This window comes from Podarcis gaigeae, assembly GCF_964106915.1.
Source record: "Podarcis gaigeae genome assembly, chromosome: 16".
Taxonomy (NCBI): Eukaryota; Metazoa; Chordata; class Lepidosauria; order Squamata; family Lacertidae; genus Podarcis; species Podarcis gaigeae.
Window position 1 is genome coordinate 33,445,691 of NC_139693.1, and position 26,705 is coordinate 33,472,395.

Sequence of the window (26,705 nt, forward strand, 5' to 3'; positions counted from 1 at the left end):
CTTTATTTATTTATTTTAAAAGACTGATAAAAATCAAATCACGGCTGGAATGATTTATGCTCCCCTCTGCATTGCCGCTTCCATCTCGCCTTGCAGTTAATACCAAAACTGATTAAAGCATCTATAATCTTCAAGCCTACAGAGACCACGGAATGTCTCGTGGGAGAGCGGGTGTGCAGGCCGATAAGGCTCACACCGTCGCCAGGAACAGCCTCGCACTTTTAATATTTATAAACAGCCAGCTTTCCAACTCAGCGGAGAATGGGCAGAGCATCCTTTCCCCACCCCCCACCCCACCAGCCCCCAGAAATCCTGCATGAAGTTTAAAGATAAGCAGCTCTTTGAGCAGACAAGAACACACCTGCTTTCAAGGACAAGACAGTCGTCAAGTCAGAAAGAAAAGAGAGGTGGCTTTGCGGTCCCCATAAATCAACAGCAACACAAAATCGTGAGGAGCGTTTTGAAAAGCCCATTCTGTCTGCGGTCAGGACACTGACAATCCCAAGTCATGTAATAGTTTTATCGCCCCTCTTTACAGCAACACGGGTTGAACTATTTTCTTAGCTACTGGGCCAAATTCAAGGTGTTAGTACTAGCATAGAAAGTCCCAAGGGACGCAAGTGGCGCTGTGGTCTAAACCACAGAGCCTCTTGGGCTTGCCGATCAGAAGGTCGGCGGTTCGAACCCCCACGACGGGGTGAGCTCCCGTTGCTCGCTCCCTGCTCCTGCCAACCTAGCAGCTCAAAAGCACATCAAGCGCAAGTAGATAAATAGGTACCACTCCAGCGGGAAGGTAAACGGCATTTCCGTGCGCTGCTCTGGTTCGCCAGAAGAGGCTTAGTCATGCTGGCCACATGACCCGGAAGCTGTCTGCGGACAAACGCCGTCTCCCTCGGCCTATAGAGCGAGATGAGCGTGCCACCCCAGAGTCGTCCACAACTGCACCTAACGGTCAGGGGTACCTTTACCTTTATAGAAAGCCCCAAGTACCTAAAAGTGTGCCTTCTTCCATGTCAACCATCTTGGGGACATCTGCGATCGCCAGGTGAGGGCTTGTTGGTGGTGCCGCTGCTGGGGGCTGCCTGGTTGGCACTGACCCCCTGACAGGACCTTTCCACTGGTGGCTCCCGTTTGTGGAATGCTCTCCCTGGTGAGGTGCACCCATCTCCCTCATTATTAGCTTTCAGGAGGACTTTGATGGCTGAAAGATAACTGTCTCTAGCAACCCTGGTTGATGGCTGGGATAAAGTTTTAAACTTCCTTTGTGTTATTGTTATTGTTATTGTTATTATTATTATTGATGTGCTTGCTGCCCTGAACTTCAGAAGGAAGCACAGGATGAGAATTTAAGAATGCAACAAAAAGGAGATGAACTGAAGACTGAAAAAAATGAGAAACTGAATCAGAAAGGTTTGCCTATTCCTAAATGCCGTACTTGGACTTGCGACCTAAGAACATAAGAAGCCGCTGTAAAATCAGGCCAACGGCCCAACAAGTCCAGCATTCGATTCTCACACCAGCCAGGCCAATTGCCTTGGCCCCATGACAGGGCCTTTTCAGTGATGGCTCCTCATTTTTGGAATGTCCTCCTTGGTGAGGCACATCTGTCTAGGAGAAATTTTAATAAATTCCTGTTTACTAAGGCATTTGATCGCTGAAAGAGATTCCTGGCAACCTCAAAACCGGTTTTTAGAATGCTTTTTAAAATGTTTTTATTTTTGGTGTGTTTATTGCCCTGAGCTCCTTTAGGAGGAAGTGAGGGATATAAATTGAAAAACAAGTAATATATTATTATTATTATTATTATTATTATTATTATATACACCATCAGTGTACCTGAAGCTTTACATCAGGGGTCGTCAAACGTTGTGGACAAGCTGGGCCAGATTAAGACAGGATGAGAGTTTTCCTTTTATTAGATGGACCATCTTCTCTAGAGCAGTATTGGCCAAACTTGGCCCGCCAGCTGTTTTTGGACTACAACTCCCATCATCCCTAGCTAACAGGACCAGTGGCCAGGGATGATGGGAATTGTCCCAAAACAGCTAGAGGGCCAAGTTTGGCCAATACTGCTCTAGATCATGTGCACAAAACGCCTTCTGGACCATTGGACGCACTATTGATCCTGTCCGCTCTATGTGCCGGAGCCTGTCTTCACATGGAGGGGAAGCCCCTAACTCTCTAAAGGTTTGAGACCCATCGGCCACTGTCACCTGGTTGAGCCCCACCCTCCCCTAACACCCCATACACCCTATTCAGGTTGTAAAGGTAAAGGGACCCATGACCATTAGGTCCAGTAGTGGATGACTCTGGGGTTGCGGCACTCATCTTGCTTTATTGGCCATGAGAGCCGGTGTACAACTTCTGGGTCATGTGGCCAGCATGACTAAGCCGCTTCTGGCAAACCAGAGCAGCACACGGAAACGCTGTTTACCTTCCCGCCAGAGCGGTACCTATTTACCTACTTGCACTTTTACGTGCTTTCGAGCTGCTAGGTGGGCAGGAGCAGGGACCGAGCAACGGGAGCTCACCCCGTCGCGGGGATTCGAACCGCCGACCTTCTGATCGGCAAGTCCTAGCCTCTGTGGTTTAACCCACAGCGCCACCCACATCCCTACTCAGGTTGTATATATGCATAAATGAAACCGTGCATCTTGAAGGCTCCAGTCTCTGCTGACCTTCCTTCCAGAGGAACTGAGGACCAGGGTAAGGAGCACCATAACCCCAGGGTCTCTCACCACTCGGAGATTGGGTTGCATGCATAAACCAAGTGGCTGGTACTTTTACTGCACAAGAGATTGTGCCCTCTGCTGCACAGGGAGTTTCCACCAGCACAATTGCAGGGTTGCACAACATTAAAACTTAGCCCTTGTACCAGTGGGCAGAGAATTATGTTGGATACAGTTTTGAATAAATCATCATTCTCTCACACCCACCAAACAGTCTGAAGTGGTATGATCTGTTTCCCATCCCCCCACTGGTCACCCCAGGGATTCAACCACATACAGTGGTGCCTCGCAAGACAAAATTAATCCGTTCCGTGATTCTCTTCGTCTAGCGGTTTTTTCGTCTTGTGAAGCAAGCCCATTGACAGCTTAGCGGATTAGCGCTATTAGCGGTCTAGCAGCTTTTAGCGATCAGCTGAGAAGCGGCTTATCAGCGGAACAGCTGATAAGCGGCTTAGCGCTTAGGGAAAGGGCAGAAAAAAGCGAGAGAAAAACGCGGGAACTCGCAAGATTTTTTCGTCTTGCGAAGCAACCCCATAGAGAAATTCGTTTAGCGAAGCGCCTCCAAAAACGGAAAACCCTTTCGTCTAGCGGGTTTTTCGTCTTGCGAGGTGTTCGTCTTGCGGGGCACCACTGTATTTAGACATGGTCTGTTCTGGGTGCAAAGGTGTGCTGAGTATTTTTTTTTTAAAGCAAGCAATGTGCAACCTATTAAATAACAAAAGCAAAGCTTTATTTGTACAGTATTTCCAACGCTACAAGTTGCTGTTGTTTTTTAATCATCCCAATGTAAAATATTCAGCAAAAATATCATCTTTCTTGCCAAACAGACCTCGGGCTTGTTGAAATTCCAGCGGGATATCTGTTGCTTCTTTCTTTACATCCCTATCGAAGATCTGGTAGCAGTGGGGAGAGAGACAGAGAGAGAGAGAAAGAGAGGCAGACAAAATATCAATCTTTTGCAATTTGGTTCACCAATACTGCAGGCCCCCATTTTCTCCCACTGCCCACCCTGGTGGGACAAATTTGACTGGGAAAACAAGATCAGCAGGGCAGACTGAACACCGATTCTTTGCCTGCCTAGATGTAAGACAGAGAGGGGTATATCTATGCATGTGAAGAAACTAGCTTACTGTGCAATGGTGGCATTTGCATCCCATTGCCCCACCCACTTTTGCCTCTGGCCCCGCCCACTACTGGAATATGGCCAGAGGCATGTTGGCCATGTGGGGCCCTCAGGCTAGGAAAAGTTCACTACTCCTGAAGTTAACAAATAAAAAGGCTGTTCCCCTGTTTCTAGAGATTCTGCAGACGAAAGCGCTGGAGATGCACAGCTTCTTTGTTTTTAAAAAGGGGGTCTGGGATTTCAGTCTCACACACACTGCTGCATTCACACAAAGAGCATCAGTTACCTCGTAGGCAGTCAACTCCAGGAGTTCTGATAAGTCATCTTCCATCTCCGACAGCGACGTGTTGATTGTGGTAGCAGCCTTGGACACTTCTGGGTGGTAATGGCTCTGCAGGGTCTGAGGTGCCGGGAAGAACAGAACACACCGTCAGCTGAAGTCAAGGCCTTGCTAGAGTGGCCCCGGCAAATCCCTGGCGAGATACGGCAGCTAAGTGTGCAAGTGTCATGGACTGGTTGGACACAGAGGAATGGTGGGAGGCACCAGCTGAGGAACCCCAAGGGAAGAAGACTCAGAGCCATGGGATTGGTGGTGGGATGATGATAAGTGGTCTGAGGGAGAAGAGGGAGCAGACTGGGAGGAGGACGTGCCAGAAGCAGGGAGCCCGGATAGGGAGCCAGGTCCTAAAGCCCGCCGGAAGGTAGGGCAAGACTCAGGGGGGTCAGCATCAGAAGAGTCCAGGAAGGAGGAAACCCCAGGGGGCAGAAGGACCCAGAGGAGGAAGGAACAGCGCAGGAGGTGGAGCCGGGCTAGGATCTTGAACTGGTGCGGAAGGGATAGTGACTCAGAGGGGACTTCGCCGATCTAGAGTCTAGACGTAGGGCTGCGCGCTCTGGGGTTTGAAATGGAAACTAAACTTCAATAAAGACTTTTGTACATTACATCAACCGGGCTGGGACCTAGAGGCAGTCCTGACAACTATATTTGGAAAACATTTATAAAAAATATAGTAGGTTATAAATAAATGGTTATGTATTAGAATAAAAGTTTCAATTAGTGTTTTAAAGTAGACCTGTTTGTTTAATTGCTATGTGTGTTGTTTTTGGTTTTTTCTTTTTCTTTTCGTCTGTATTTTGTTATGTTTTGTTTCTTAATGTTTTTATGTTTTCTGTAGTGAAGAACTTAATAAAAAGATAATAAAAAAAGAATAAAAGTTTCATTTGTATACCTTTATAATAATAATAATAATAATAATAATAATAATAATTTATTATTTATACCCCGTTCATCTGGCTGGGCCCCCCCAGCCACTCTGGGCGGCTTCCATAAAAATCAAAAATACAGTAAAATATCACATGTTAAAAACTTCCCTGAACAGGGCTGGCTTAAGATGTCTTCTGAATGTCAGGTAGTTGTTTATCGCTTTGACATCTGCTGGAAGGGCGTTCCACAGGGTGGGCGCCACTACCGAGAAGGCCCTCTGCCTGGTTCCCTGTAGCTTTGCTTCTCGCAATGAGGGAACCGCCAGAAGGCCCTCGGCGATGGACCTCAGCATCCGGGCAGAATGATGGGGGTGGAGACGCTCCTTCAGGTATACTGGACCGAGGCCGTTTAGGGCTTTAAAGGTCAGCACCAACACTTTGAATTGTGCTCGGAAACATACTGGGAGCCAATGTAGGTCTTTCAAGACCGGTGTTATATGGTCTCGGCGGCCGCTCCCAGTCACCAGTCTAGCTGCCGCATTCTGGATTAGTTGTAGTTTCCGAGTCACCTTCAAAGGTAGCCCCACGTAGAGTGCATTGCAGTAGTCCAAGCGGGAGATAACCAGAGCATGCACCACTCTGCCAAGACAGTCCGCAGGCAGATAGGGTCTCAGCCTACGTACCAGATGGAGCTGGTAAACAGCTGCCCTGGACACAGATTTGACCTGTGCCTCCATGGACAGCTGTGAGTCCAAAATGACTCCCAGGCTGCGCACCTGGTCCTTCAGGGGCACAGTTACCCCATTCAGGACCAGGGAATCCTCCACACCTGCCCGCCTCCTGTCCCCCAGAAACAGTACTTCTGTCTTGTCAGGATTCAACCTCAATCTGTTAGCCGCCATCCATCCTCCAACCGCCTCCAGACACTCACACAGGACCTTCACTGCCCTCACTGGTTCTGAATTAAAAGAGAGGTAGAGCTGGGTATCATCCGCATACTGATGAACACCCAGCCCAAACCCCCTGATGATCTCTCCCAGCGGCTGCATGTAGATGTTAAAAAGCATGGGGGAGAGGACAGAACCCTGAGGCACCCCACAAGTGAGAGCCCAGGGGTCTGAACACTCATCCCCCACCACCACTTTCTGAACACGGCCCAGGAGGAAGGAGCGGAACCACTGTAGAACAGTGCCCCCAGCTCCCAGCCCCTCAAGACGGTCCAGAAGGATGTTATGGTCGATGGTATCAAACGCCGCTGAGAGATCCAGCAGAACTAGGAAACAGCTCTCACCTTTGTCCCTAGCCCGCCGGAGATCATCAACCAGTGCGACCAAGGCAGTTTCAGTCCCATGATGTGGCCTGAATCCCGACTGGAAGGGATCCAAATGGTCCGCTTCTTCCAGGCGTGCCTGGAGTTGTTCGGCAACCGCTCGCTCTATCACCTTGCCCAAGAATGGAAGATTTGAGACTGGGTGATAGTTGGCCATTGTGGCCGCATCTAAAGATGGTTTTTTAAGAAGCGGTTTAATAACCGCCTCTTTCAGGGGGTCTGGGAAGGCTCCCTCACGGAGGGAAGCATTCACCACCCCACGAAGCCCATCGCCCAGTCCTTCCCGGCTAGCTTTTATAAGCCAGGATGGGCAAGGATCCAGGAGACAGGTGGTTGGTTTCACTCGTCCAAGCAGCCTGTCCACATCCTCGGAGGTAACAGATTGGAATTGATCCCACTCAACTTGACTAGACAGAACTCTAGCACTCTCCCGCCCCGGCCCTGCTCCCACGGTGGAGTCTACTTCTTCCCGAATCTGAGCGATTTTATCTGCAAAAAACTTTGCAAAATCTAGTACCTTTGTACTAGATTAGTAGGTATAGAATTATAATGTTGTTTTGCTTTGGGCTTTTGTTTGTTTTTTAAAAAATTACATACTACTTGTTACTTGCTTCACTTTATTTTGTTCAACTGAAATATTTTCAATAAAAAATAAATAAAATTAACGGTGGCTTTAAAGAAGCCACTGTTCTCTCAGCTTCCACCTGCAAAATGGTTCATTGTGCTAAGACAGAATTCACATCAGTTGCCGCACCCACAAATTGCCCCAAGGGGAATCCAGCTCTTGGGTGAAAAATGTTCCTCGGCCCTTTTGTTAGAGAGAAGGGCTACCCGCTCCTCTTTGCAGTTGCCCGTGTCTCCCTAGGCAAGCGTTAGACATTTTCTACATTTTAGGCAAAACAAAGTGGCAAAATTCTGGACTGTTGCACTTCTGAAAGTAGGGAATGCAGCCATGCTTTTGAATGCTGCCCGATGCGAAGAGCTCCCTGCATGCAGAGAACAAGCACATCAGGGAGAGATCTCTGCAAAACCTTTCTCCCCAGTGACCTGGCTTTCTAGATTCAGGCCAAGCTGAAGAGGTACACAGTGCTGAATCCCACCAGCGCATTCTGCATCACTTATGGAGCAGCCCATCAATGGCGTAGCAAGGGGAGGGCTGTGGCAGCCATCTTTTGGAGTGGGTGTGACCAGGCTCCCTCACTGGAACCTGGCACCAGCACACAAGGAAGCCGCTCAGATACTCAGAAACGTACCTGTATCTCCCAAAGGGAGCTCTCCATCGCTCTGCTTTCTGAAGGCTCTTCTTCACTCATCAAGTAGGGATCTTCAGACATCTCTACAAGGAAACACAAAACGCCATTACCAGCAAAAATGTGAGGCCCGTGTCCCAAGAGGCTACACCTCAGAACTGGCTCTAGCGCCACCTACTGTTGGCCTCCTGCTTTACGCCTTTAGGGGTCATCGACTCTAGCTCTCCCTGCTGTCGTTGGACTGCTTGCCTTCCACCCTACCAGTCCCAATGGTCACCAGCTGGCATGACGAGGTTACCCAGACAATGGTATATATATCATCTAGGCCAGAGGGCCTGGTGCCCCCTCAGGCACAACGGAACTCTCTTGAGCTCTTTCCCGATGCCGACAAAGCCTCTGAGGTCCCCACCCCAACAGCCTCCCTTATTTATGATGTGGTGAAAGGGGTTGTCTTCTTCTCTCTTGAAAGGTACCTAGAAAACAGAAGTGCCAACACGCTCTGGCAGCTAATAAAACGTTTGGAAGTGGCCAAAATGGATAAGTTCGCTCCTTCAAAGGAATGCTGATTTTGAGGAAAGGTGGGACAGCTTTTTGTTGAGTATCTGAATGCATGGTATGGAAGCATTAAGATTGTAAATACTTTTTCACTGTCGGTAATATCAAATAAACAGTACTAAAAAAAACCCTCCAAGCTTGCCTCCTTCCATAGCAGGGGTTGGCAACCTAAGGCCCATGGGCTGGAAGCAGCCCACGGAGGCTGTTTAACCGAGCCGCCCGCTCACTGAGTCCCTGTGCACTGCACTAAACCGGCTAAGCACGGCACGGGGACTCTCTTCCACGGCTCCAGAAATTGCTTCTGCGCATGCCCAGACACCGGAAATCACGTCTGCAGTGCCGAAAATCACTTCTCCGCAGAAGCAATTTCTGGCACCGCTGACATGCGCAGATGCGATTTCAGGCGTCGCGCTGCGCCGGCCCGGCCCACAGAGGATCTCCGCGGGAGTGATCTGGCCCATGCGTGGTAAGCCTTGCCGACCCCTGTTCCATAGGGTTCAAAAGGTTGGCGCCCCTTTGATGCAGGCTATGTGCATGTCCCACAATTTTGGACAGAGGCAAAAAGAATGCTCAGAGAAAAGCTCAGCCCTGCCTTTGCCTTTGTCCAGAAGTGGTTCACGGTTATGCCACCTTCCTCTTACCTGCAGGGCCATCGGGCCTGTGGATGAGGACCTTGCACGCGGGATGCCTCCGCAAGAGGTTGCAGATGAAGGGGATGACGATCAGTAAGCCGTCAGGCGGTGCTGTGAGTGCCAGGCGAGCGAGTCGCTTTGTGAAGGCAGCCACCAGATATGCGGGCAAGTGCCTATTGGAAGGGAAGAGGAGAGGGTGGTGAAAACTCTCTTCCTCTCTTCCCCACCATCACACAAGCCCAGTTCAAGGTCACTCAAAGAAAAGGCCTCTGAATATCAGTACAGTCACACCTTGGTTGTCGAACGCCTTGCAACTCAAACGTTTTGGCTCCTGAACACCGCAAACCCAGGAGTGTTCCGGTTTGCGAACGTTCTTTGGAACCTGAACGTCCGACGGGGCTTCCAAGGCTTTGTTTTCAAACGTTTTCAGAAGTCGAACGGACTTCCGGAACAGATTCTATTCGAGAACCAAGGTACGACTGTACTTGGGTACGCAACTCTTCAAATTGTAAACCACTTTGAAGGGATCTCAGCGCCTGTCTTGCCAATTGCTTATTGCAAATTATGTTTAAGGCATGCTGCAGAGAAAAGCAGGTCTTTCAAAGTAGCCCAGCACCTAAAATCAAAGTAATTATAGTGGGGGGGGGTTAGTTTTTTGAAGGAGGTGGGTGGGTTTTCAGAGGTTCTTTGTGGATTTAAAACCTACTGAAAAGAGATCCTCAAACCTGTCTCATTTACAGTGGTGCCTCAGGTTAAGTACTTAATTCGTTCTGGAGCTCTGTTCTTAACCTGAAACTGTTCTTAACCTGAAGCACCACTTTAGCTAATGGGGCCTCCAGCTGCTGCCGCACCGCCGGAGCACGATTTCTGTTCTCATCCTGAAGCAAAGTTCTTAACCTGAGGTACTATTTCTGGGTTAGCGGAGTCTGTAACCTGAAGCGTATGTAACCTGAGGTACCACTGTATTCTCTGTTCCCGGAGAAAATGAAGAAGGTTTTAGGAGGGCTAGGCCAGCCTTTGGAAACAGCCAAAGGGGAAATGAGCCTTCAGGTTACTTGATTAAAGTCTAAGCAAGAAGGAGACAAAAGGGCCTTGTGGCATTTTGGTCATGTGCGTACTTACGAGGAAGACAGGAATAAATCCAATAAACGGAAAAACCTGGCGCGGTATTTCACGTGGAAGATGGATGGGTCCAGAAGGCTGTAGAGCTTCTTGTAAAAATCTGGATATTCCCTATGGAGACCAAAACAGATAGGCAAGCTGCCTCGCTGAACCCTCTTACACATCTGAGTGACTATTGACTCCAAAGATAGTGAAAACTCATTTAACACAGCGGCTGTGTTTGCACTTCACACCAAACCACGGTTTAGCGCAGCATGCAGGAGCTCCAGCAAGAACAACCAGAAGTGGCTCTTTGGTTCAAAGCCAATCTCAAAGTCATCTCTTAAAAAATAAATAAACTACGCCTACCCAGCCAGTTTCAAGGCTCTAGAGTTAATACACAAAGCTTTTAAGGATCGCCTGAGCTCTTATAAAGCCTAGCTCGATCACCAAAAATATTTTGGATAAGGGTTGTTAGTTGTCCCCTGTGCTACAGAAATTGGAGATTTAGCCTCACTGTTCCCAAGTGCTGTGGAATTTGGTAGGAATTCTCACTTTTGCTTTGTGGGAGTCTCTTAAAGACTTTTTTCATTCAGACGCCCCTGTCCAGCTGTCCATAACTCTCTTGTCCAGCCAGTCACTTAATGATTATTTTGTGCTGTGTCATGTGGTGGTTCTGTGTTTTACTTATGGTGCTTCTATAATACGGTTGACGATAGATGTTTGGGCGCAACTCGGCTTGCAAAAGGCGAGTTTCACGTGGGGTTGACGCAGATAGAGATTGAGGGACCTGCACATTCCCTGTACATTGGTGCCCCGCAAGACGAATGCCTCGCAAGACGAAAGGGTTTTCCGTTTTGGAGGTGCTTCGCAAAACGAATTTCCTATGGGCTTGCTTCGCAAGACGAAAATGTCTTGCGAGTTCCTGCGGGGGTTTTTTTCCTTCCCCCCCCCTTTTTCCCAAGCCGCTAAGCCGCTTAACAGCTGATCCGCTAAGCCGCTTATCAGCTGATCCGCTAAGCCGCTTATCAGCTGATCCGCTAAGCCGCTTATCAGCTGATCCGCTAAGCCGCTAATAGCGCTAATCCGCTAATGGGCTTGCTTCTCAAGACGAAAAAACTGCAAGACGAAGAGACTCGCGGAACGAATTCTTTTCGTCTTGTGAGGCACCACTGTACAATGTCCCTGTACATTTAGCATCTTGAGCTGGCCTCCCTATCTCTGTGAGAGATGGCAACAACCAAGATCTTTAACTAAGATTCACTCTCCAAACACCGCCCATTCTGCATACGAAAGGGCTTCAATGCATGATTATCCAAACAGGTGGCATCCCAAGAGTGGATCACATCCCAGGGAGCCGGGGAAACTTACAGGTTATGCTGCAGAATCAGGACAAACAACCCGTTCAAGGCAAGGAGGCTGATTGCTCCACCTGTGAAAGAAGCATTCATTCGTTTACTTAAAATAAAAGCAATTCTAAACTGCTTATTTTTTTTTCTAAGCAATACACAGAAATACACCAATTTTTAAAAAATCAGGGGCACACCACAGAATTGTAGAGTATGAAGGGGACCCGAGGGTCATCTAGTCCAACCCCCTGCAGTGCTAAAGAATACTCGACAGATGGCCATACAACCTGTTTAAAAAAACCTCCAGTGAAGGGGAGTCCACCACCTTCCACCAGAAAAACAACAACCGAAAACAGTATATATATTATAAAAGCAGAATTTCTGTAATAATAGGGTTCAGTCTTAGGCATCAGGGAAAGCCTGGGGAAAACGTTATTGGGGAAGCAACAAATGGGTAGGAACCGGGCTCTCAGCTCATAAGCAGGACTACACATGTGTGGACTGAATGCTATTATTTAAACCTGAAGGAACGTCTCCACCCCCATCGTTCAGCCCAGACACTGAGGTCCTCCTCCAAAGGCCTTTTGGCAGTTCCTTCACTGCGAGAAGTGAGGTTACAGGGAACCAGGCAGAGGGCCTTCTCAGTAGTGGCGCCCACCCTGTGGAACACCCTCCCATCAGATGTCAAGGAAATAAACAACTATCTGACTTTTAGAAGGCAGCCCTGTTTAGGGAAGTTTTTAATGTTTGATCATGTTTTTAATATTCTGTTGGGAGCCGCCCAGAGTGGCTGGGGAGGCCCAGCCAGATGGGGAGAGGTATAAATAAGAAATTATTACAATAGATTATTATATTAAAGATAAAGGTAAAGGGACCCCTGTCCATTAGGTCCAGTCGTGACCAACTCTGGGGTTGCGGCGCTCATCTCGCTTTATTGGCCGAGGGAGCTGGCATACAGCTTCCGGGTCATGTGGCCAGCATGACTAAGCCGCTTCTGGCGAACCAGAGCAGCGCACAGAAACGCCATTTACCTTCCCGCCGGAGTGGTACCTATTTATCTACTTGTACTTTGACGTGGTTTCGAACTACTAGGTTGGCAGGAGCAGGGACAGAGCAATGGGAGCTCACCCTGTTGTGGGGATTCGAACCGCCGACCTTCTGATCAGCATTCCCATTATATTAGAAACAAATTTCTAAAATGCTGAAAAACTGTATACATAAGTCAACAGAATATATTCGATCAGAAATCCTAGTTCAGCCAGTAGTGTGGGAGTCACAAGACGTGCAGTAAGAATGTTTTACCAAGTTGTCAAAGAATGAAGGCACATGATGCAGCTGCCTTGCCAAAGCTAATTATGATCATTATATATTTTGTATTATTAATTCCGTTTTTATTCTTGCCCTCCCCCCCTCAACTTAGCAGCTTTCAGACAGTCTCCAGGGGCAGCTTTCACCGCAGCTTTCAGACAGTCTCCAGGGGCAGCCCTACATCAAGCGCATTGCAGCAGCCCAGCATGGAAGGGTGACTACCAAGAGGCCCACACAGACCATCATTGAGTTCCATGCTGGCAGAGAGGCAGAAAACACTGTAGGGCAGACTGATTACCGTATTTTTTTCCTCCATAAGATGCATTTTTTTCCTCCTAAAAAGTAAGGGGAAATGTCTGTGCGTCTTATGGAGCGAATGCGTGGTCCCTGGAGCCAAATTGCCCAGGGACAAAAAGCAGAGCGTGCTTTTTTTTTGAAAGAGGAAAGGGGGTGTTGAAAAAAAGCTGCTGAGCAGCTGATCTGCAAGCGATCAGGAGGGAGATAAGGGACGCTTGCGATAAAGGAGGCTGCCTGGAAGGGGGGAGGAAAAAGCACATGGATCCTCAGGAGTTTTGCACTGGGTCACCCCAAATTCACCATCAGATCACATAGCATGTCCATGGCTACAGCCTGCACCAAAAAAAACCCCGCATCCACTGTTTTGTGGGGCCGCAATGGCGCAAAAATGTGGTTAAAAAGCACGGATCCACATGGATTCTCAGGATTTTTGCATTGGGCTACCCTAAACTCACCGTCAAATCACATGTCTGTGGCCACAGCATGAACCCCAAAAATCATACACCCACTGTTTCCTTCAGAGTATTTTTTTCTTGTTTTCCTCCTCTAAAAACTAGGTGTGTCTTATGGTCAGGTGCGTCTTATGGAGCGAAAAATACGGCATTTGCCAGAGCCAAGCCAGAGACCCTCCTTAGCCAGGAGTGCAAAAGACCCAGATTCCTCTGGCCTCTCGCAGACCCTGTGTCCCCAGGTTGGCCACTCAGGTTCACTCCAAAGCTCATATGGCCCACAGGTGACTTGCCAGTCCAGCATCACCACTCTCCATCGCCTGGAGAACGCAACCTCTCGACATACCTACGTCGTAGGCTACCGTCAGGAAATCTATCATGAGGGTTGGCTCGTTCATATGAGGGAGGATCGAGTCGTGAAGTATTACCAGCACTTTTTTGTAGAGGCTGCCAGGTAGCTGGGGAGAGAGGAAGGATAGTCAGACAGTCACAGTCAAGCAGGTTTTCTTTCCAGCATCATCCACCATGGATGATGATCCATCAGGCTGTAGAAGAGGAAAGGAGAGGAGGCCCACACCATCGGCTCTGCTGGAAGAATAACAACCTCCGGTTCCTCCTGTCCCAGAACCGTTCTTATTCCAGATGATCTTTATGAAGAACCTTAGAACTGGCACCCAGCTTTTGCATTTCCCTTCATCCCTCCCAAATCCCCCTTTCCCCCCTTTTGCGCTGTCCCCTTTTAGTCTGAAGGGCTGGTGCAATATTTGGTCACTGCAAACCACTCTAGGAGCCCTCTTTGGGGTAAAACCGCTTGAAAGAAATCATTAAAAAACCTACTGTAACAAAAGAGTGCAGTTGTTGTTTTTTTAGCGTGACATTAAAGCAAAAACCACGGATGCTTTAATTGAGATTCCTGCATTGCAGGGGATTGGGCTAGATGACCCATGGGGTCCCTTCTAATTCTACAATTCTATGAAAACCTTCAACAGCACCAGCCACTCACCTTGTACTTGAGAAATACGAGCCACATCCTCTCAAAAGCTCGTCTGTGCTCCTGTAAACAGAAAGGGCAGAAAGAACATGGAAGAAGTAGGTCTCCACAGAAACCATCTTGCGTTCATTGGGCTTTAGTGGGCTCGTGTCAGAATGCGTTATCACACCAAAAGGGGCTTCGTGGATCAACCACCAAGGAGAAAACCAGGGAATTCTTTGAAAGCTTCTCGGCAGGTTCAGATTTCCTCAGTGAGAGGATTTATAAGAGCAAGCACATTTTCTTCCCCAGCAGCCTCCAACCACGGGAGGAGCGTTCCAGAATGGATTCCGGAACATTCCAGGAGACCCTAGAACTTTCTGCAGATTGCTTTGCAACAGGGGGTTCTACAGCTGATCCTCTGGGGTCAGCTGGCATAGGAATATATGCAGAGCAGTCCCTCTGAAGGAAGAGAGTTTGAGGGAGTTTGAGTTTGAGGAAGAGAGTTTGGCTAGCTTGGACCTCAGTCGGTGGCTACTGACGCAAGACCACAAAAGGAGCCTATGACAACCACCATCCCTGCTCCCTCGTCACTTCCGGGAAGAAACCATCAGTTTACATTTCTTGGTACAGAAAGTATCAATCTGATGTGTGGAGATCTTTCCTATTCTAATTAATTCAAGAGGGTTCTGGAAGCTTCTCTGTCTGATACAAACTGGAAGCAAGCAAAAGGTTCATGATGTTTGGGTTATTCTTCAGAGAAGCTGAGTACAGCTGGCTTAACCCGGGCTTGTTATCTCTTTCTGTCTGACTAGAATGATAAGGTCAGAAGGAACCTGGGCTTCACTTTCTATCTCTCTTTCCTTCTGGTGTGGTGTTCTGTATATAGTATGCTGAGCGTTAAGGTTTTAGTCTTATTACAGTGGCACCTCTGGTTACAAATTAATTCGATCTGAAGGTCCGTTCTTAACCTGAAGCCATTCTTAACCTGAGGTACCACTTCAGCTAATGGGGCCTCCCACTGCCGCCGCCACACGATTTCAGTTCTCCTCCTGAGGTAAAGTTCTTAACCCAAGGTACTACTTCCGGGTTAGCTGAGACTGTAACCTGAAGTGTTTGTAACTCAAGGTGTTTGTAACCTGAGGTACCAGTGTATAAGTTACTGTAAGTTGCCGCAACTGGATTTTTTATGGGCAGTGCCAATCCTGAATGAATTGGATTTGTGACCATTATGCTTATTTGCCTTCAAATAACAGTAAAGCTCTGCTGGATGAAATATTAATTGTCTGGTCTATTTTTGGGGAATCCTGCAACGTGTTTAGGTTTTTACTCTGCTAACTACATGTTGGAATCCGCTCTGGGTCAGTATCAGTAGAATTCATGACAGAAACACTCAGACAGCCACCTGCACAGGTGCAAAACAGTTGCATCAGAGAGCAACCCTAAACCCAGTTAGCCAACCTGGTGCCCTCAACCCCACGCCCAATCGTAGGACATGCTAGTTGGGGCTGATGCAAATTGTGATGCTCCCCAGAGGTCGGCCTCCCACCCAGGCTGACCCTCCCCATCCTGCTGTCAACGAATCAGGACGTGCAAGTCAAGAGCAGAAACGGAATTCCATTCAGCCACCCAAAATACCTACCTTCAGCTTTGAGACTTTCCATTCTTCCTGGTTAGCTGTTGCAGGGGGAGAGGAAAAGAAGGAAACAGTCAGGTAAACAAAAACGCAACGTGCGACCAAGTCTGCGAGGCAGGAGCCACACCTCTGCAGTGGAGCCCATGTTCCGCCTGCAGAAAGTCCAGACCCCAAAACAACAACAAACCTCTGGTTACGTGAAACATATTCAATAAACACACAAGACGTAACTGGCTGTACGTTTGAAAAAATAATATATCCTATTCATTGTATTGAAATGTAGATTTCAACAGAAGTAACTCATGAAGTTCAACAAAAAATGTAGAAGACCCAGTGGATCAGTTCATACTCTAATCAGTTTATGCATAAGGTCCATATATATGAAAGTGTCTATTCCACCTGTCTGTTCATAGTCCAACAATCCACAGGAAAGGTTGTTGCAGTTCCACAGAATCCTTTCACAGAGTCTAAGACAAGGATTTCCGGAATATTAGCCTTGTTTCACCGTCTTGGGCTTCATCAGTAGTACAAACTCATATATGAAATCACAGGACAGTGATTTGCATTACCTACAGTTTGTACTACTGATTTACTGCTTTATTGTTTTGTTTCATTCTTGTTTTTATCGTGCATTTTGCATTTTGATCTAGTACCTTTATGCTGGGATTTATGGATGAAGGGCATTATACAAATCTAAATAATAAGCAATAATAAGTCTGGGAATTTTAGCTCTGTGAGGCTGCCCCCTAACAACTCTTAACACCATTAGCAAACAACAGCCCCGTCCCCAAGATGCTCAGGGGAAAGCCATGGCTGTTGAAAGTGGCGTGATGCTGTTTCAAATGTCTGGTGCTTCCTAGGCCAGGGAGCTTGGAGAGGCATCTGTACAGGTAGAAAACTCTCGACATTTGGGAGGATGGGATGCAGCCTGCTGCATGAAGAGCTCTGACCACTTTTGCCTCTGATCTTGCCCACCCCTAGCTTGCGGCCCCCAGAAAGCTGCTCTCAGGGGAATGTGGCCCTTGGGCTGCCTCACTGAAATCTCCAACGCTGGCAAGGTAGAGTCGCTGAGCACTTTAGGGGGGCTGCGTGGGTCAAAGCGCCCCAGTCCTAACACAAATATGTCCGAACGAGCAGCTGCCACATTTCACTCACTGTTTCTCACTAGGAAGTTCTGTATCTCGCTCTCCTCGCTCGGCATGGAAATGGATGAAATGAGGGCAAAGGCGTTTTTCTGGTACACTGGAAGTGGCACCTGCAGAAGAAGAAAAAGCCCACATTGTTGTATCGTGGAAGACACACAAAGAACCAAACTTGAATGCAATGCCATCAAATAAATGATGTATTTAAAAAAGATAATAGGAAGAATGGCTTTGAAACTTTTAGTTCTAAGCTAGAAACCAAATTGTGGGGAGGGAAAAAATAATCATCTTATCAAAAATGTATGACTTACTATTAGAACAGCATACAAAAGATGAAGAGGTTAAAGAGGTATGATTAAGTGGGCAAAAGACATTGGCCATAATATTCAATTCGAAGCCTGGTCAAAGTTATGGAATGACGGAATTAAATTCACTGCATGCATGGCACTGAAAGAAACTATAATGAAAATGATGCATAGATGGTATTCAACACCAACTAAATTACCTAAAATGCATAAAATGAGTAATAAGAATTGTTGGAAATGTAACATTAAAGAGGGTGATTTTTATCGTATGTGGTGGAATTGTGATAAAGTTAAAGTATTTTGGGAAAATATTTACAATGAGTTAAAAAAAAAAGTTTAGATATACTTTCCCCCCAAAAAACCGGAAACATTCTTCTTGGGGATGACAGGAGTGGGAATATTAAAAGTTGACCAGAAATTGTTTAAGTATGCTACTACAGCAGCTAGAATTTTATGAGCCCAGAAGTGGAAGCAGCAAGAATTACCGACGATAGACAAATGGCAGATGAAGATGATGGACTACAGTGGTACCTCGGGTTACATACGCTTCAGGTTACATATGCTTCAGGTTACAGACTCCGCTAACCCAGAAATAGTGCTTCAGGTTAAGAACTTTGCTTCAGGATGAGAACAGAAATCGTGCAGCAGCAGCAGGAGACCCCATTAGCTAAAGTGGTTATTCAGGTTAAGAACAGTTTCAGGTTAAGTACGGACCTCCAGAACGAATTAAGTACTTAACCTAAGGTACCACTGTATGTGGAATTGGCAAAGCTGACAGGGAGAATCTGAAACCAGAGGGACCAAGCGTTCCAGGGAGAGTGGAGTAAATTTGTTCAATACACAGACCATCATTGTGAACGTATAAAGACACTAGCGGGACAGCGATAAAGCTCGCAACATTTAAAAGAAGAAACCTTCTACTCATGCTTTAGGTTTTAAATAATTTAAGATAAATGTAGAATTTCAACGGTATAAATGTGTGGATTTAAGTTGTATTCTATAAAAACCAGATGATGGAATGGAGGAAGATCAAAAGCTAAGCAGGGCTAAAAAATGTAAAAGGTGATATGATGTTATAATATTGTTAAAAATGGAAAATCAATAAAAATATCTGATTTCAAGGTGAGGGTCTTGCGCGACTCCCTCGCTTTAGGCAGTGATCACAAGCACCAAAAAGCAGCATGGGGAATCTTTTCCCGGCAACGAGCAAAATGTCCCTCCTTATTTCTAACAGAGCTGGCAAAAACATTTCTCGCAAATTATTTTAATGAGCGGTTAAATTTCTCTCCTGCTCAGAGAGGGCTACATCTTCTTCTCTTGATGCAAAAATCCTGCCTCCATGTTACCATGTGCTGAGAATCATCTGGTGTTTTGGTGAAGGGGTGTTGCCAATCTGCAATTGGGTTTTTTTAATTTGTGAACTGTTTAGAAGCCATTAACCCTAAATAGTAGTAGTAATAATAACAGTAAAAGTAATACAACTACTAATAACATGATTTCATGCTACTGCTGCTTTAGAACCATGCTTTCTTAGCGCATTTCTCCAATCTGAATTTTTTCATCATTATAAGAAGTAGTCGGTGCATGTAAAAAAGAAAGTAGTATATAAAAAAAATCCATTGGGAGACATCTGAAGGCAGCCCTGTATGTAGAGGTTTTTAATGTTTAATGCTTTATTATGTTTTTATATACTGTATTTTTCGCTCTATAAGACTCACTTTTTCCCTCCTAAAAAGTAAGGGGAAATGTCTGTGTGTCTTATGGAGTGAATGTGTAGTCCCTGGAGCCGAATTGCCCAGGGACAAAAACCAAATCATGCTTTTTTTCTTTTTCTTTTTCTTTTTTTTTGAAAGAGGGAAAGGAGTGTTGAAACGAAGCCGTTGAGCAGCTGATTGGCAAGCAATTGGGAGGTAGATAAGGGATGCTAGTGATAAAGGAGGCTACCTGGGAGGGGGGAGGTAAAAGCATATGGATCCTCAGGATTTTTGCATTGGGCAACCCCAAATTCACCATCAGATCACATAGCATGTCCATGGCTATAGCCTGCACCAAAAAAATCACACATCCACTGTTTTGTGGGGCCGCAATGGCGCAAAAACATGGTTACAAAGCATGGATCCACATGAATTCTCAGGATTTTTGCATTGGGCTACCCCAAACTCTCCATCAAATCACATATCATGCCTGTGGTCGCAGCATGAACCACAAAAATCATACATCCACTGTTTCGTTCAGAATTATTTTTTTCTTGTTTTCCTCCTCTAAAAACTCGGTACGTCTTATGGTCTGGTGCGTCTTATGAAGCGAAAAATACGGTATGTTGGAAGTTGCTCAGAGACTGGGGCAAACCAGTCACATCAGCGGGGTATTACTACTACTAATAATACTAATAACAATAACAATAATATTGCAAGGGCTGGAAGGGATGGCAAGATGCCTCTACAGAGATGCGTTTCAGCACACCCTCTTGTCAACGAGAGCCAGGCTACCCATTATGATGTGTTCAACTGAAATGCTTCTGAATGGCACTTGCTGGAAACCACAGCAGGAGAGAGTGATGTAGTGCTCAGAGGTCCTGGTTTCAGGCTTCCCACAGGCATCTGGTGGGCCACTACGGGAGCCGGATCCTGGACTAGATCGCCCATTGGCCTGATTCAGACGAACTGCAGTGAGAGTGGGGGACAGGGGACACACCACTGATTTAAGGACTGCAGCTAGACTAGTGACTGGGAGCGGCCACCAAGACCACATAACACTGGTCTTGAAAGATCTACACTGGCTCCCAGTACGTTTCCGAGCACAATTCAAAGTGTTGGTGCTGACCTTTAAAGGCCTAAACGGCCTTAGCCCAGTATATCTGAAGGAGCGTCTCCACCCCCATCATTCTGCCTGGACACTGAGGTCCAGCGCCAAGGGCCTTCTGGCGGTTCCCTCGCTGCGAGAGGCCAAGTTACAGGGAACCAGGCAGAGGGCCTTCTTTGTAGTGGTGCCCGCCCTGTGGAACGCCCTCCCACCGGATGTCAAAGAGATAAACAACTACCAGACTTTTAGAAGACTTCTTAAAGCAGCCCTGTTTAGGGAAGCTTTTAATGTTTAACAGACCACTGTATTTTAACAGACCACTGGGCAGTTGGAAGCTGCCCAGAGTGGCTGGGGAAACCCAGCCAGATGGGTGGGGTATAAATAATAAATTATTATTATTATTATTATTATTATTATTATTATTATTATTATTATTATTATTTTCTTCTCTGCTCCTGGAGATAGCAGACTTTGGAGACTGACCCTTATCCGATAAGCACCACCTGTTCATCTATATAGACATGCCTTGTCATTTACAAGGCTCCACCCTGGGCTCAGCCTCTTTGTTGCAGGTGGCTGACATTTTCCAGTACCTTTTTGGTCTTCTGCATGACGCCACCCACGTTTTCAGTCACTGACTTCATCACAAAGAAGCGGACATCGTCACGTTCCAAGTATTCTTGGAAGCGAGAAATCAAGAGCGAGGAATTAGCTTCCACCGGGATTAAGCCGTCCACAACCACCTAGCAAAAAATAATTTTTAAAAAAACTTTTTTAAAAAGAAAAAAGAAAAATGCAAGGAAAGGAAGCCAGGAGATCAGCAGGCAAGATCAGCTGAACCATCATACTACCCATCCCTTTTCACTCAATGCTCCCCCCATTTCACTGAGATGCAGTTTCTTGCTCAAATAGAACCTCCATTTTCAGAGACAGTGTATCTCTGAATGCTATGTACTATGAAAACAAGCAACCACGCAAAGCAAGGCCTTCCTACATGCTTGCATACCTCCCAGACCATCTGGTTAGCTGGAACCAAAATGCTGACCCAAATGGACCTTTACCTATGCCACAAAACGTGTGGCTGTCCAACAATGTTGATGGAGTCCAGCTCCCATCATTCCCAGGCAGCAGGGATAATGGTGAGAACTTATGGGTGTTAGGAGTTCTGCAACATCTGGAGAGCCACATGTGAGCTGGCTTGCAATACACAAACAACAAACTCGCCTTCTTAGTGCCAAGGTAAAGGGGCCACTGACCATTAGGTCCAGTCATGGCTGACTCTGGGGTTGCGGCGCTCATCTCGCTTTATTGGCCAGCGTACAGCTTCCGGGTCATGTGGCCAGCAGGACTAAGCCGCTTCTGGTGAACCAGAGCAGCGCACGGAAACGCCATTTACCTTCCCGCCGGAGTGGTACCTATTTATCTACTTGCACTTTGATGTGCTTTCGAACTGCTAGGTTGCCAGGAGCAGGGACTGAGCAACGGGAGCTCACTCCGTCGCTGGGATTCAAACCACTGGCCTTCTGATCGGCAAGTCCTAGGCTCTGTGGTTTAACCCACAGCGCCACCCACGTCCCTAGTGCCAATCCTTAAGCACCCTCAAAAAAGAGGGTGATAAAAGGATGCTTAAGGGAACAAAATACCCCAAGAGGGAAGAACCCTAAAACAGGCCAATAGAAGACAAAGGATGATCTGTGAGAAGGAAATATCCAGAAGGACTTTCTTTTACGTATAAAGCAAAGATGTGTAGAGCCAATAAAAGCAGAAGCATCTTGGAGGAAATACGAAAAGGAACTAGGAGATAAGCAGGTGGAATAGCGGGAGGAAGAAGATAGTAAATAAGGTCATTACAAATTTTTTAAATGACACTAAGCTGTATAAAAAGAATCAATGATGGATTTAAAATTGCTCTCTCGGAATGCTAATGGTTTGAACAATAAAAACTGACGAATTAGGATTACACATATTTGGGCGAGACAAAAACTAGCTGTTATTTGCTACCAAGCAACCTGTATAAAGAGACAACACAGAAGACTACTGTTAAATAAAGGATTAGGACAGGAATTCATATGCTTGAAGAAGAAGAAAAAGGGGGGGGAGTACTTTATGTTAATCCCAAATTGGACCATAAACAAATCTTCAGAGACGAAGAGGGAATAAATGATGGCAAAAAAGGAGCTGTGAGTCCAAAATGACTCCTAGGCTGCGCACCTGGTCCTTCAGGGGCACAGTTACCTCAGTCATGACCAGGGAGTTCTCCACACCGGCCCACCCCCCCCAAAAAAAACAGTCTTGTCTGGATTCAACCTCAATCTGTTAACCACCATCCATCCTCCAACCACCTCCAAACACCCTCACAGGACATTCACCACCTTCAGTGGTTCTGATTTAAAAGAGAGGTAGAGCTGGGTATCATCCGCATACTGATGAACACACAGCCCAAACCCCCTGATGATCTCTCCCAGGGGCTTCATGTAGATGTTAAAAAGCATGGGGGAGAGGACGGAGCCCTGAGGCACCCCACAAGTGAGAGCCTAGGGGTCTGAACACTCACCCCCAACACCACTTTCTGGACACAGCCCAGGAGGAAGGAGCGGAACCGCTGTATAACAGAGTGCCCAGCTCCCCTGGAGGATCCAGAAGGATGTCATGGTCGATGGTATCAAAAGTGCGACTTACTTTCAAAAGTTCTCGCGGGAAGTTAAACCGCCACTCGTTCTTGACCAGAGGGTGCTTGGCTTCCAATTCAACAAATTTCATCAGGGTGCAGAGGGCAGATTCCTTAAAATAAACAGGGGGAGAGGGAAAGATAACATTAGGAAACAGGACAGAAGAGTTAGCCTTATAATCAGTTAAACTGATGCAATGCACGTGCGAATGCAGCCACAGTCTTAAGTCGTGATAGTCATTCTGCCCGGCCTTCTTCCCAAGCATTCTTGACGCTGTATTGTTTTTAATATTCAGTTGGAAGCCCCCAGAGTCCCTAGGGAAACCCAGCCAGATGGGCGAGGTATAAATAATAAATTATTATTATATTATTTTTATTCTTATTACAGGCAGCCCCCCGTTTACGCAGGGGCTATGCTCCAAGGCACCGCATACACCAGTGAAATTGCGTATAATTGAAACCCATTGAAAAAGCCTGCAAACTCCACCCTTTCCACTGACGCCTTTATGACATTTCCGAGTCTCTTCCAGGTTCGGAGCAATGAGCGTATACACGGTTGTGCACATGTTAAACTTGTGTCGTCTTCTTCTTTGGCAATCCCTCATAGCCAAGTAAGATTGTCTTCCATAAACACGGTTTTAACAATGAGTCCGTAAGTGACTGTGGAGGCCAATTCTGGATCCAAATGTCCTTCCACAGTGAGGACATTGGTTTCCAGGCAGGAGTCGATCACGGTGTGGATTTGCCAAGCGTACCTTCCTCTTTCCTCAAGGGCCAACATTGATGCTGAAATCCAGTATTGCCTGAGCTCTGCGAGTGCGGCTTTCTCCCGATTGAAGTGCAGAGTGTTTGAGGACCAGAACATTCACAGAGAAACCAAAATGCTTGTTTACAAAGCTATAAACTTGCGTAAATGGGGGGCTGCCTATATATTTATTTATACCCCGCCTTTCTCCCTGACAGTAGAATCATGTAGCCAAACTAATCACCCCAGCAAAACTCACCTGGACTTGGAAAGACTCGTGGCCCATCAGTTCCCCCAAGCAATGTACGCAACTGTTGTATCGATGCCTCATCCAAATTTTGTACTTGTCTTCTGCACTGTAACTCTCTGGAGGGGGCGAGATGAGAAAATGGGGATGTGGGCCCAGCGGGAAGTGAGAAAAGAGAGAAGGCAGATGGAAATGACGAACAGGGTTTTTGTCAATCAAGTGTTTATCGGTCAACCAAGTTCAAGTTATAGTCAAGAAAGAAAAAAACAAATGAGCAAACAGATTTTTGTCAGGATTTTCAAGTTCAACAACCTTATTCTATGTATGACCTCTCTTGTTAGGAATTTGTTTGGGTTTTTTATTTTGCTGAACAATTCCTGAGTGTTTCTCCCATGGAAAGAGTGCTCCGCCTGTTTTACTGTACATTGGATAAGTCTGAGAGTCCTTTAATTATACATGTTTTTTAAAAAACTCATGGATACTGTTATTCAATATCCATTTCAGATAGAGCTGTGTTGACTGCATAAATACAGTGGTACCTTGGTTCTCAAACGCCTTGGTACTCAAACAACTTGGAACCCAAACACTGCAAACCCAAAAGTGTTCCAGTTTGCGAACTTTTTTCAAAGCCAAATGTGCTCCGTTTTGAGTGTTACACTTCCAATTTGAGTGCCACACATCCGTTTTGAGTGTTATGCCAAGGTCTGTCTGTTTTTGCTATTTATTTTGTGTTTTTCTTTTTGCAGCTCTTTTTTTGGTGACTGTGTGTGGAACCCAGTTCAGCTACTGATTGATTGTGTGACTGCAGTACATTTTTTATTGCTTTCATTTTATGGTCTCCTTAGATAGTAAAATTCATGTTAAATTGTTGTTTAAGGGGTTGTTTTTTAAAGACTGGAATGGATTAATCCATTTTGCATTGCTTTCTATGGGAAAGTGCACCTTGGTTTTGGAACGCTTTGGTTTTGGAACGGACTTCTGGAACGGATTAAGTTTGAGAACTGTATTGGCAGCTACACCTGTATTTCAGAAATAGAAGGAGTCACTAGTCTTCAGCTGGTTGCGGATCAACCACAGAGTTGTTTTAAACTGGTTTAAATGTTATGTTTTAATGATGTGACCTAGCCCTAGGACCTTAGGGTGAATGGCAGGCAAGCAATAGATAAATAAATACCAGTGGTGCCCATCACAATTTCCCCCCTAGTCCAGTTTCCTGCACAATATTCATCCTCACCTTGCAAAGATGGCTCTTCCAGAGGCAGGTTCCCAACAAAGAGCTCTCCCCGTTCAAGCAAAGCCCCAAAGAGGCGGCTGCAGGTCCGGATGGCACACAAGACAATCTCCTTCTGCTCATCCTGTACGGGAATGGGAAGGAGGGAAAATGGAAAACGAGCAAGGTCCCAACCAAAGAAGAATATTCTCAGCTGGCAGACTTAACATATAGAACAACAACACAAGAAGAACATACGTTTAGAGAAGATTGAAAAACATTTATTGAATATATGGGAAATAATTGTGTACAGCTGAAAACACTGGCAGCATTAAGATAAATTCAACAGTGTAAATAAGTTTCGATGAATGGAATAATGGAATAATGAAGGGTTCCTCAGTATTTTCATTCTCTCCTGTTGCTAGATGTGTGATTGTTACATCACAGGTCTGTGTTTAACATTACAGTACATGCTCGGAAAGTGTGGGAAACGGAAGCCAAGAAAGTGGGGCCCTAAGCTATAGCTTGTTTAAAGGTAAAGGTAAAGGGACCCCTGACCATTAGGTCCAGTTGTGACCGACTCTGGGGTTGCGGTGCTCATCTCGCTTTATTGGCCGAGGGAGCCGGCGTACAGCTTCCGGGTCATGTGGCCAGCATGACTGAGCCGCTTCTGGCGAACCAGAGCAGCGCACGGAAACAGTGGCGTAGCGTGGGTTGTCAGCAGCCGGGGCAAGGTAAGTAATTTGCACCCCCTGCGAGTGCGAGCTGCGAGTGTGCCCCCCCCCGATGTTGCGCCTGGTGCGGCCGGCCCCCCTGCACCCCCCACGCTACGCCACTGCACAGAAACGCCGTTTACCTTCCCACCGGAGCAGTACCTATTTATCTACTTGCACTTTGACGTGCTTTCAAACTGCTAGGTTGGCAGGAGCAGGGACCGAGCAACGGGAGCTCACCCCGTCACGGGGATGTGAACCGCCGACCCTCTGATCGGCAAGTCCTAGGCTTTGTGGTTTAACCCACAGCACCACCCGCATCCCTTGTTTAGCTTATACATAAATCTGGCACTGGTGAACTATGGGAGGTGCTGGCTTGGACTGTATGCGTGCCTGCCTGCCTCTGTGTGTGTGTGTGAGAGAGAGAGAGAATATCACCTGCCCAAGGCTGCAATGTGAACCACACTTGCCAGGAAGTAAGCACCTGCGAACTCGGTGGGGCTTCTCCTTTGAGTTAAACCCAGTATCCATCTATCCATACATCTACCCAAGCATGGGAAGCATTGAGACCGGCGTCCACTCGTGGCCAGAGGCAACTGCCCTTCCTGAGCATGGCTCCTCCTCTCCATCCTCTTTGCTTCGGGTCGTGCGGCTCCTGGGATTTCCCCCCACCCCACCCCACCCCCCAAAAAAGAAAGAGGTGCCGGAGCGTCCGGTTCCCCGGCGGCGCCCGTGCGCCTCGCTCACCTGCAGCAGCTCCAGGATCTCGAAGACGCGGTTGGCGCTGCTCCGGCTGCCCAGCACCGCTTCCAGGCAGGCCCCCAGCGCGGCTTCGGCGGCGGCGGCGCCTTTCCCTCCGGTCCCACGGCCCGCCATGGCTCTCTGCTCTCCTCCGGGGCCCAGGCGCCCACGTGCGCGGAAGGAAACCCGGCCAGGCGCCG

General features: G+C 47.0%; 1 protein-coding gene across 1 annotated transcript; it reads right to left on the minus strand.

Annotated features, from left to right (window-relative positions):
* Positions 1 to 3,437: 3,437 nt before the first annotated feature.
* Positions 3,438 to 26,705, minus strand: NOC4L (nucleolar complex associated 4 homolog). The gene is made up of 15 exons (XM_083717382.1): positions 26,512 to 26,705; positions 25,076 to 25,196; positions 23,854 to 23,960; positions 22,861 to 22,962; positions 20,775 to 20,924; positions 17,088 to 17,187; positions 15,939 to 15,973; positions 14,330 to 14,380; positions 13,673 to 13,784; positions 11,295 to 11,355; positions 9,945 to 10,055; positions 8,832 to 8,995; positions 7,639 to 7,721; positions 4,139 to 4,252; positions 3,438 to 3,622 (listed from the first exon to the last, which is right to left on the minus strand). Exons 1-15 carry the CDS (start codon positions 26,638 to 26,640, stop codon positions 3,506 to 3,508), a joined length of 1,557 nt encoding a protein of 518 aa, XP_083573508.1. The 5' UTR covers positions 26,641 to 26,705; the 3' UTR covers positions 3,438 to 3,505.